This window comes from Ixodes scapularis, unplaced genomic scaffold (assembly GCF_016920785.2).
Source record: "Ixodes scapularis isolate PalLabHiFi unplaced genomic scaffold, ASM1692078v2 ptg001274l_1___fragment_1__unscaffolded, whole genome shotgun sequence".
Lineage (NCBI taxonomy): Eukaryota > Metazoa > Arthropoda > Arachnida > Ixodida > Ixodidae > Ixodes > Ixodes scapularis.
The window spans coordinates 1-11,789 of NW_024610129.1; the positions used below are offsets into that span (position 1 = coordinate 1).

Here is an 11,789-nt window from a genome sequence, read left to right on the forward strand (position 1 = left end):
CCACGCCCTTTTTGGTACATGCGGATTTGTGCGAGAAAAACGCTCATCTGAAGCAGCAGCTCTGGGATTGCCCGCTATACTCGGAGCAACGGACCTGCGCCCTAGCTACCATCCAGCAGGGTTTCAGTACTACCTCACTGCATGCCTGGGCCTGCCAGGACCCTTCATCCCCCAAAGCGACCGCTATCGAGCTCTGGCGATTGCTGTTCGAGTACCCTCCTTGACCCTGCAGCTCCCCCTGTCGGTACGTGGCTTCAAGGCCCTCAGCTCTCCATCACCCAGCCCAGAGCCAAGACGAAGCCCTGAAACTACCGCACATTTATCCTCTGACGCCGTTGCACCTACGGGGACAGCAAATAAGAATAAAGGCCCTTGTCCCCCACTACCATAACCTAAACACTTCATCGCAGCTTTTTATAAGGCAAAAAGAAGGCAAAAAAGTGAAATAGTCTTTCTTATTACTACTAGCTAAAGAGACAAACGCTGAATGTCGGTCGCCGACCTTGAAATCTTCCAAACGCAGAGGTGATAATGTGGCGACGTCGCATGCCTCCCGAAATAAATCAGAGTAGGTTATTCGAACTTCTTCAAAAACCAACTCGATAGGAATTTATGCAGTAGCAAAGTCGGCCTTGGAAGTGCAGAATGCATTAAAAAAAGTTAGAAGGCCAGCCACCTCTTACCAGCAATCGGCACACTGACGCGTCATATAACCTCCGTTTAAGCTTTTTGGTTATTGTTTCTCCTTGTAGGAACCTCTGGCAGTCGTCGATGGTTACATTCAAGCAAACTTTTATTTACATTATCTACAAGCTGCAAGCGATGCGATCTGACGTGTCGTTCCCAACCGTTCCAAACACGAGCCTCGTCTCGCGCCCAGGCCACGCGCTCCCCCGGCCGCCAGCTCCTTGCCACGCGCTCCCTTTTAAGACGTCTCTGGTCGATTTTCTCCTCGTCTTCGATGTCCTCGTGCCAGTGATATGGCTTATTACGAACCACTTAAACGCTCCAACACACTCCCCACCGAATGGATGGAAGTCCATTCTAAACTTCCATTAACTCCAACGGATACACAAGCTGCACTGGCCTTCGCAATATGGTGCCGCGATGCACTCGGATCTCACACGACCGGATCTGAGAGTCTCGGCCGGGGAACACTCTTTCTACTCGCCCGAGCTTCCATAGCAGGCGTGGAAGCGGCTCTTTTAACAGAACAATTTGACCCTCTCTGATGGGCGCAGACTGCCTGTTCTGAGTGGCGTACGCTGATCTGAGTTCTCGAAGATACTCTTCCCTCCATGTTCCCCAAAATCGGTTAAGCAGTTGTTTTCGCTGCCGCCAGAGCACGCGAAGCTCCTCCGGTGTGGAAGCGAGCGTGTCCCCACCCGTCGGCGGAAGTGTCGTCAGCCGCCTTCCAACTAGGAAACTGGCCGGCGACAGCGGGGTCCCCTCTCCGACCGCGTCGTGCACAAACGTTAATGGCCGCGAATTCAACACGGCCTCTACCTCAATCAGAACGGTGGTCAATTCCTCTGTGTCCAGACAGTTCCTTCCGATAACCTTTCTTAAGGACACCTTTACCGAGCGCACAAGCCTCTCGTAAAATCCTCCCCACCATGGGGCTCTCTCGACAATAAACCTCCACTGGATACCCGCGTTCGCAAAGTGGTTGACTACGTCTGGGTGGCGCAACGTCTTCCACAGTTCCGTGAGTTCCTTCGACGCTCGTTTGAAGGTCAACGCATTGTCGGAATAAATTACGCGGCACAGCCCTCGGCGCGACACAAATCGACGGAAGGCAAAGAGAAAGCTCCGGGTCGACAGGTCTGGAACCAACTCCAGGTGCACAGCCCGCGTGACTGCACACGTGAACAGCACCACGTAGGACTTGCATGTGAGGTCCTTGCCCTTGACGTAGAGGGGGCCCGCAAAGTCCGTGCCGACTACCTCGAAAGGGTCCGCTCGTGTTGTCCGGGCATCCGGCAGGGGTCCCGTGGGGGCACTCGCGGGGGTCGCGCTAAAGCGCTGACAGGTCACGCAGGCACGCACTACTTTCTTCACCAGCTCTCGGCCCCGCAGAATCCAATACTGGTTACGGAGCTGCACGAGGGTATCTCTGACTCCCGCGTGCAGCAGCTGTCGGTGCGCGTCGATTGCCAGCAAAGTTGAATATCGATGCTGCTTGGGCAGGACGATCGGGTTTCGTTCGTCATACGTCATGTTGACAGACTGGAGGCGACTTCGAATACGAAGTACACCTTGCTGATCGATGAAAGTGGTGAAGTCTTGAAGGGGAGAACCCGGCGGGGTCTTCGTAGAGTTGGTCGCGCAGCGAAGCTCGGTAGCGAACGCCGAGCGCTGCGCCTCCTTTATCCAGTGAGTTCGCGCTGCCTCGATCTCCTCGGCTGTCAGTGGTCCCGTTCGTCTTTCAGTTGACCTGACGTTGTGGAGGAATCGAAAAATCCAAGCCGTTGTTCTGTTGATCCTTGAAGCAGAGCTGAATCGCGAGATATCGATCAACTCTGGAATGGGCGTTACTGTGACTTCAAACGCTTCTGCTCTCGATCCTCTCTCCTCGAGGGCGTCTCGAGGGAGTTCTCCGCACCTTTCCTTGGGCCATTCTGTCGCTGGCAGTGGCAACCAACTCGGCCCCGACCACCACAGTGAACTGGAGACTAACTGGAATGCGGTCAGACCTCGGGTCATGAGGTCAGCGGGATTTTCTTTTCCCGGGCAGTGGTGCCACGTCGCGCCTTCACAATTGCTCTGGATCTCTTGCACTCGATTCTTGACGAACAGCTTCCATCGGGAGGCCTCTCCCCTGATCCAGTAAAGCGTGATCATTGAATCCGTCCAGAAGTGAACGCCCTTCACCTCAAGCTCAAGGCAGGTTTGAACGTATTTGGACAGCCTTGAGGCGATCAAGCTGGCCATCAGTTCCAATCTCGCCAGTGTGACAGTCTTGAGGGGCGCAACTCGGCCTTTTGCGAGCAATAACGTCGTCGTCGTCGCTCCTGTGTCGTCGGTAGTGCGAAGGTAGACCATGGCTCCGTAGGCAGCGGTGCTGGCGTCGGCGAAGATATGCAGTGATCGGTGGGTCACCTTGCCTTGCAATCCGTCGTCGCAAAACCTTGGGATCTTGACCCTTTCTAGCTCGACAAGTTCGCTGCACCACCCGGTCCACTCGTCTTGCAGGTGATCTGGTAGCACATCGTCCCAGTCCAGGTTTAGTTTCCAGATTTCCTGGAACAAGATCTTGGCTCTCACGCCGAAGGGTGCCAAGAATCCCAAAGGGTCGTAAAGGCGAGCTGTCGTTTGCAGCACGAAGCGCTTCGTATTTTCTTGGTGGCGAGCAGTCTCCATCACGTGCTCCGGCGAAAACATGAGACTGTCCTCTTTGGGTTCCCAAGTTACTCCGAGCACCTCGAGCACGTTCGCGACTTGTCTGAGTGGTTTTTGGCCTGCGCCGTCCTCCTCGAACACCTCCGCTAGTGATGCGCTATTTGAACCCCACTTGTGGAGTCTCATACCGGCCTGCCTAAACACCTCGTTCGCCTCGGCGTACAACTTCTTAGCCTCGTCTTCGTTGCTCGCTCCGGTCAACAGATCATCAACATACACGGACTTGCTTAATTGTTCGGCCGTTGTTGGGTATGTGTTCTCCATCGCCGCGAAATGGTGCCGCAAGGTAGCCGCCAAAAGGAACGGGCTCGACGTTGCACCGAAAGTCACCCTCGTCATTCGCCAGGTCTCTACCTCTGGTACCGGTTGATTTTGGATCGGCGGTTCCTTGTACCAGAGGAACCGCAGTGCGTCACGATCCTCAGCCTTGACTCCGATCTGCAGGAAAGCCTTCTCCACATCCGCCACTAACGCTACTCGGTGCGTCCTAAACCTCAGAAGTAGGGCGACGAGATCTGGATTCATGTTCGGTCCACTCTCCAAGTTTTCGTTCAGGGATTTACAGTTTGCGCCGTGAGAGGAAGCGTCAAACACAATCCTAAGTTTGGTGGTGCTGCTGTTCTCGCGGAGAACAGCCTGGTGGGGCATGTAATACACCCTTGCTGCACCTTCGTTCTGTGTTTCTTCATCGACCCTCTCCGCCATGTCGTTGACTTGGTATTGCCGAATTGCTTCGTCATACTTCTGTAGAAGATCGGGATTTTTAGTCAACTTCTTACGTAGATTCTTCAACCTCCTTCTTGCCACCTCCATGTTGTCTGCCAGCCTTACGTCCGATTTCCATGGAAGGCTTACTTCGTATCTAACGGCGGTCTTCGTAATGTTGTCTTCGAACTCTCGTCTCACGGCGCTGTCCGAGGAATCCTCTACTGGCGGGTCGGTAACTCCCACGCTTTCTAGCTCCCAGAAATGTCGGAGAACCGATGTGGCTTCTAGATCCTGCAGCGTTGCTATTAGCACGGTCGCCTGGGAGCAACTCACGATGGTCGATTCCGAGCCTGTCCTTCCCTGGACCGCCCAACCGAATGCAGTTTCTACTGCAGTCAGGCATCCGCTCAGTCTATGAATTCTTCCTGTGATGCACCCCCAGTAGTGGTCTGATCCCAGCAGTATGTCGACGCCGCGTTGTTCCAGTCCGGTCATGTTGTCTCCCACGGGACAGCGAAGTTCCTCTAATGTTGCCACGATGGCTTCATCTGGGCTCGGAAGGTCCTGCTCACATATGGTAGGTGTCTCGAGAGCGTCGATGTCATATCTTTTGTTGTAGAGTTGGTCTCGCAAAGTTACTTGAACCCTGCGAAACGTACGTTCAGTGCTTTTGCCCCCGAACACGCCTATTGTGAGGATCTCTGTCCCGAGCAATTTGCAGTCCAGTCGCTGAGACAGTTCTTCAGTTATGAAGGAGCGCTGACTGCCGCTGTCGAAGATAATACGGGCAAGCTTCCTTCTGTTTGTACATTCTGCCCACGCAGTAACCGTTTGTAGGAGCACTGCCGGCTTGCGGTTCCTACCACGTACATGCATAGCGACCGGTGTCGGTTCCTTCGGTTCCGTCTCATTCGATCTGGTGGACGTTTTTCCCGGCGCGTAATTCGGGTCGCACATGGTGGACGCGTGCCTGCCTTGACATTTGCCACAGCTGGGTGCTCCTCGACATAATCTTGCCGTGTGATTGGCCTTCGTGCAGCGGAAGCACCTCCGGTCTGCTTGCAACCTACGCTTCTTCTCCACTAGCTCGATTCTTGCGTTACATTCCGGTGTTCCGTGCGCTTTTGACTTGCAAAGGAAGCACTCTAAGCCGTCCACGCTGCCGTGCAATGCCGCCGCGGTGGAACTGCGAGTCTGAGCGTTGATCGTTGACCTCTTCACAGAGCCATGCGTCAGAGAAGAAGGTCTGGGCTTACCGACGACGTCTTCCAGCTGGTGTTTTGATGTCCTTTCGCGGCTCTCCACCTCGATGCGTAGAAAGTCGAGGAGAAACCGCAGAGCCCTCAGATGTACTTGCTGTGGGGCGGATTCCAAACTGGCGTCTGTCATTGATGCCCTTGCGGCGTTGGCATTCCCGGTCTCCTCCGCCGACATCTTCCGGTTGAAATCGAGAGTGATATCTCTCGGTAGCACTCGCAAAAGAACTATGTAGAGCATAGCTCCATACGCCTCTTCGCCCACCCCTAACGCTCTAAGGCCTCTGATGTGCGCCTGTAGAGTGTCGTATAAACGCCGTAGGGCTCGGGTGTTCCGTTGTGGTGGCACTGGCTGTATGTCCATGAGACCTTCCATGTGGTCCTGGATAAGCGTCTCTTGCTTCCCGAACCGCTGCTGCAGGAGCTCGATGGCGTCCGCGTAACACTCAGCGGTCGGCTGCAATCCACCGATGGCGGCTGCTCCATCGCCGGTCAGCGCTGATCGCAGATAGTTGAACTTTTCTGATGGCGTGAGTTCCGGATTTTGATGAATGGCGGTATCGAATTGCTGCCAGAAGGGTTGCCAGTCCTTTAGGTGCCCGTTGAATTGGATTAGTTTTAATTTTGGGAGTTTGATTTTTTATGTCACCGAGTATCCTCCGTTCCGATCTCCGCTCGATGGTCCCCTTGCTGGGTGGCTGCCCTCCACGCTCTTCATCTTTTGTTTAAGTTTGGTGAGGTACGTGACGATCTTGTCCGAATACTCGATCGCATGACTGAACTCTGCTTCTGCATCTTGTCCCGTGATCAGAGGTTCGATCGCCGCGTCCACGTCCTTCAGTTGGTCGCGGGCCAGATGAATACGCTCGATTAGAACCTCGAGGTCGTTGACGCTTGGCGTAGCTAGGAGTAGTAACGCGTCGGCCTCACCAGTCAGTCGTGTCACTTGCATCCGATGCGTCTTCCGTTTTTTCTTGAGGACGTCCATGATCGTCGATCGTTCTGGCTTGGCTTGTTGAAAAGTTGCTGTAAACCACCAGGTTCCCTTCGTTCAGTCGTTCCTCCCGGGTTTCGGCACCAATGTAGGAACCTCTGGCAGTCGTCGATGGTTACATTCAAGCAAACTTTTATTTACATTATCTACAAGCTGCAAGCGATGCGATCTGACGTGTCGTTCCCAACCGTTCCAAACACGAGCCTCGTCTCGCGCCCAGGCCACGCGCTCCCCCGGCCGCCAGCTCCTTGCCACGCGCTCCCTTTTAAGACGTCTCTGGTCGATTTTCTCCTCGTCTTCGATGTCCTCGTGCCAGTGATATGGCTTATTACGAACCACTTAAACGCTCCAACACTCCTGTCACACTTCCAGACATTGCGTGCTGCTCCTGCCGACAAAAGGTGTGCTTGTGATATTGAGTGTCTCCAGTAGTAAAGAAATAGCTGAAATTTTATAGGCCATAAGAGATTTCAAACAAGAAGTGCAACCGAAAATACGATCCCCTTGTTTAAGTGTCGACGCCTGTGTAACTGCTAGGTGAATTTAAGGCGTCACTTCACGAAATAAAACACCTACGTACAGATGTTAACAGCCTTCAAGATGTCGTGGCGAGCTAACAAATGAAAAACACTGGCTAAGGGAGTAGCTATTCAACACTCGGAAAAAAGTCCAAAACCTTGATTGGCACAGCAGAAGGACCAACGCAGAGATAAAGCGGATTTCCAAAGGAAACAGCGCCCATGCGTTTCACAACATCTTGGCTTAAAACAGTGCGACAGGACAAGAGAGAGAGAAAATCACTTTAATTAGAGCACAGATTAAGTACCCAATATATCCTCCGCCTGAAGTGCCAGGGCGAGCTGATCTTCCAGTTGCGGCGACGCCAACCATGCACTCCAGGAGGGTGGTGGGGGGTTAGGAAGAAATGAGGTGGTGTAGGCGACCGGGCAATGAAGAAGACAATGTTCTTGATTGGCATAGGGAGCTGGGCAGTTGGGACAGGAAGGGTCTGATCGATAGCGGAAGAGGTAAAGGCGAGCAGGTGTGACGAGGGTGTTTGTCTGGATTTTACGGAGAATGTGGGTCTGCGCGACACTAAGCTGTGGATGTGGTCGAGGTAGAAGTTCATGAGATATACGGATCTGTTTGTAATGTAACTTGAGTGTTTTTTTGTACTCTGCTGCCTCGTCATTGGTCGGGGGGCTTAGCCAGGGGATTGCAGGTGCCCGGCTGTGAAATTCGCGGGCGAGCTGATGTACCAGCTCATTACCTGCTATCCCTGCATGACCAGGGACCCATCGAACCGTGACCGAGGATGAGGAGAGAGAGTGTAGGGCCATTTCAAGGTCCTCTCGAAGATCGGCAGGAATTTGTCTCTGTTGCAAGGAGCGTATAGCAGCCATAGAATCAGAGTAGACCGTGTAAGCGGACGTGCGCGGCAATTGGGAGAATGATATGATGGCATGGATAATGGGGACAAGTTCTAACGTGGTGATTGACGGGGGGTCGCTGTATGGACCGCACGTGTGAAGAATAGGTAAGGAATGTTTAGGTATGTAGATTGCGTACGCAGCCGTGCCGGTGTCCAAGATGGAAGCGTCGGTATAGGCTACCGTCTGTGTCTGAAATGGTGGATTATGATGCAAGGCCTGAGCATCTCTGCGACCGTCGTCCAGGCCCGGAGCCATGCGGCGGGGCAGAAGAGCGAAACGCAGATTAGAGGGCAAAGGCGAAGCGGGTAAGTGCAAGTAAAAATCAATTGGTGAGAGTCCAGCTTGTTCTAGGATCCAGCGCCCTTGATGTGACCCCGAGAGGCGGGCTAGCTGTCGGTCACGATGGAGGTGTAGGAGTGAGGAGAGGGGAAGGAATAGGCCGGTCTCGTAGAGTCTTTGCGTTGAGGTATGGATTGGAAGGTTAAGGGAGGCCTTGTACAGAGTGCTTAATGCAGAGCTGAGTTTATTAAGTTGCTGTCGTGTGAGCGTGAAATATGGAACCGAATAAAGAATTTTACTAAGAGCCAATGCATGAACCAATTGACTCGCTTGTTTTTCATTGAGGCCCGCACGTCTTTGCACGACTCTGCGGACAAGATGTGTTACCGAGTGGCACGTGTTTATCGCCGGAGTGATGTTAGCCTGATTTGATCGATCGTGGAGATGGATGCCGAGGACCTTGCATAAAGATACTCGCGGGATGGTCTGATGGTCTAAATAGAGAGAAATGAGATGGTTTACAGAGCGCTGATACTGGGTTTGAGACAGCAGGAGTAATTCCGATTTTTCTGGGGCCGGTTTCAGCCCTGCTTGGGTTAGGAACGCAGTTATGGTGTCTAGACCTTTCTGAAGAGTAGATTCAACTTCCCCTGGTGATCCGTGAGTGCACCAGAGGGTGAGGTCATCAGCATAAAATATGTGGGAAAGGTGGGGTATCTGCTGCAGGCAGCGAGCTAGCTGGGCCATACCCAGATTGAAAAGAATAGGGGAGAGGACAGCCCCTTGAGGTGTACCTCGTGTGAGTGAGAGTGGTTGGGACAACTCGCCCCCTATACGAAAGCATGCAGTGCGGTCCTTAAGGAAGTTTTGGATGTAGGTATACAAATTTTGTCCGCATTCTGTTTCTCGAACTGAAGCGAGTATGTGATCATGACTTATGTTGTCAAATGCTTTGCGAACGTCTACTGTGACGAGCGCATGCACCTGACAGGAAGATGGGGAGAGGAATGTGTGCTGGAGTAAAAGGAATAGGTCTTGAGTGGAAACATGGGAACGAAAGCCGATTTGGGTGTGTGGCAGGAATGCAGTGGCTTCAAGATGTTCTTGAAAACGATCGAGGACCATCCGCTCCATCGTCTTGCCCACGCAAGAGGTTAAGGAAATGGGACGGAGGTTATTAAGTGATGGGGGTTTTCCAGGTTTGGGGATCATGATAATAGTAGAAGATTTCCATTCCTTTGGGTATGTACCCTCCGACCAATGTTCATTTATGTAGGTCAGGAGCTGTTTTTTATTCGCTTCTGGAAGGTTACGGAGGAGGCAGTACGTGATGGTATCTTCTCCTGGGGCTGATTTTCGTGAGTTTTTTGCTAGGGCCAAGTCTAAGTCTGCTAGTGTGAAAGGGCTGTCTAAAGTCGGGTTTTCAGGGCCCGAGTAGGAGGGGTAGTTTGATGTCAATGCTGGAGGGATGTATAGGTTCTGTAAGGCTTGGATAAGGTCTGTGCTACCTTGTAAAGCTAAGTGTTTGTCTAGCGTGGGAGCGGGAGGTGGCTGAGGCCCTAGAAGTGAACGGAGGAGATGCCATGCGGTCTTTTGGTGGAGGGTACCGTTTATCTGATCACATACTCTGTTCCAGTTCGAGATGTCGAGAGTGCTGCAGTGTGTAGTAATGTCTGCATCTAGGTGTTGTAAACGTTCTCGGAGTTGTTGATTGTGGGGTTGCTGGCTAATGCATCTTAAGATACGCTTACGACGTCTCCAGAGGCGCACTAGATGCGGGTCTGGCCGTATCGCCGGGGCTGTGGTGTTTTCTATTTTTGTGGCTTGTGTTCGGGCTTGTTTGATGGCGCATATCCAGGTCTTGTAAGAGCCTGATTGCTGCCCGGGTGAAACAAGGATGCTGCGAAATTTATCCCAGTTTGTATTTTTGACTGATATTTTCCGTGAGCGGCTAGAGATGCTGAGTGATATTGAGAGAATGAAGTGGTCACTTAGAAGTCTCTCTTGAGTATGAACCCAGACACTCGAGTTTCTGCCGTGGTATAGTGAGAGATCTGGGGTGGTACAGTGTTGCTGGCGTGTGCCTTGTCGGGTTGGCATGTCGGGAGTATTTAAGACAGTGAACTGGCGCTGTGAAATGTACGATTGCAGAAGTCGCCCTGGGCGAAGTGTGGATAGGTAACCCCAGCTGACATTTGGGGCATTAAAATCACCGCCCAGGAGTACCTCGTAATTAGGTGTCAACTCTGCAGCAAAGTCGAAAAGTGATTTGAATAGGCGGTGCTCTGTGGGGGGATTATATAGGTTGAGGAAGCATATAGGTCTGTGTTTAGGGAAGGGATAGTAAGCACATGCCACTACATTTTGTCTGAGAGATGTAGGGATGATCAGTGGTTCATACTGGATATCCCGTCTTATGAATGTGGAAACTAAAGGGGCCTCGTTTGGATGGCCATGCAAAGCTCGGTATCCTGGTATGTAAACTGCATAGCGTGTCTCCTGGAGTAGTAGAATATGGGGAAGAGAATCTAGGGTAAGGAGCCATTGATGAAGGGGAGTGCGGTTTGTTTTGATGTTCCGGCAGTTCCACTGGATGACTTGGAACTGGGAATTTGCTACCATTATGAGGTCGTGACTGCGGAGGGGGCAGGAGGGTGTGCCCTTTGAAGGGAACAGGGGTGTTCACTGGCATAGCCTCCTCTATACGGAGAAAGCCTGGCACATCGACGACGGAGCCATGGAGCGCGCGGCCGCAGGAAAAAGGAGAGGAGGAGCGCGCCGAACGGTGACCAATATGGTAGCGCAGAGCAGAAAGAGCAGACCTAGACAGCGAGCGCTTGGGTCATGAGCGGCCGCTCCCCGAACCACGCTTGTTTTTGTGTTTTCGTCACCGTCGTTTTCGTGCTCCGGGAGAAACGGGCGCGGCGATTCGAAAGGGCGCAGGGAGAAACGGGAAAGGGTGGACGTTGAGTTTCTCCTCTCCACGATAGCGACAAGAAAAGAGAGAGAAAAAAAAAAAAGATTGTTTCTGCGTTTGGCCGCTCGCTCTTTTGTGGCGCTAGCGGACAAGGTTCTCTCCGCCCCCGTTTCTCCGCCCCTCCTTTCCCATTTACGGCGGCCGTCTTTTCACGCGACGCGCCAGGCTTTCTCCGTATAGAGGAGGCTATGTCACTGGATTCAGGAGAAAGGGGTCTTTTAAGAGATTGGGATGTTGCTTCCATGGGTATGGGTGATGCAGAGAGCATACCGACAGCTTTTTCGAGGGATGCTACCGCCTTTGTTAGTTCTTCAATGCGGGATACGAGAGGGTTTACTGTGCCTAATATGTTGGACACTAGTGTTTCGATGTTGGCTATACGTTCTGTGAGTTGGGCGATTTGTTCTTCACATGGGGTTAGTCGTTCTTTTAACATTATGAGTTCATGCTCCATGTGTCGTTGGTAGTTAGGAGAATCATAGACGGGGGGAGTAAGCGAAGTGAGTGCAGGTGAACGCTTGCAGGGAGAGGGAGTAAGTGATGGAGCAGGAGCACCTATCGATGGCGGTGATGGTGCTGGTTCTGTGAGGTTTGCTTGTGTGGTCTTCGGTTCTTGGGAGACTATGTCAGACTTTGGTTGAGACGTTGTTAGGTCGGCAGGGTGCAGAAGTGACCGTTGTTGTGGTAAGTCTTCAGTCTGGGATGACGGTGAACGTGGAGTCGTTGAGAAGCCCGCAGAG

The 11,789-nt window shown here is 52.5% G+C and overlaps 1 protein-coding gene across 1 annotated transcript; it reads right to left on the reverse strand.

The window, feature by feature from the left end:
• Nucleotides 1–7,178: 7,178 nt before the first annotated feature.
• On the reverse strand, nucleotides 7,179–9,435 carry LOC120841063. The gene has a single exon (XM_040211892.3). The coding sequence runs from the start codon at nucleotides 9,282–9,284 to the stop codon at nucleotides 7,179–7,181; it is 2,106 nt and encodes a 701-aa protein (XP_040067826.2). The 5' UTR covers nucleotides 9,285–9,435.
• Nucleotides 9,436–11,789: the final 2,354 nt, after the last annotated feature.

Excerpts from the sequence above, each read along its gene's own strand:
- LOC120841063 (XM_040211892.3), bottom strand. The coding sequence starts at position 9,284 with ATGATCCCCAAACCTGGAAAACCCCCATCACTTAATAACCTCCGTCCC.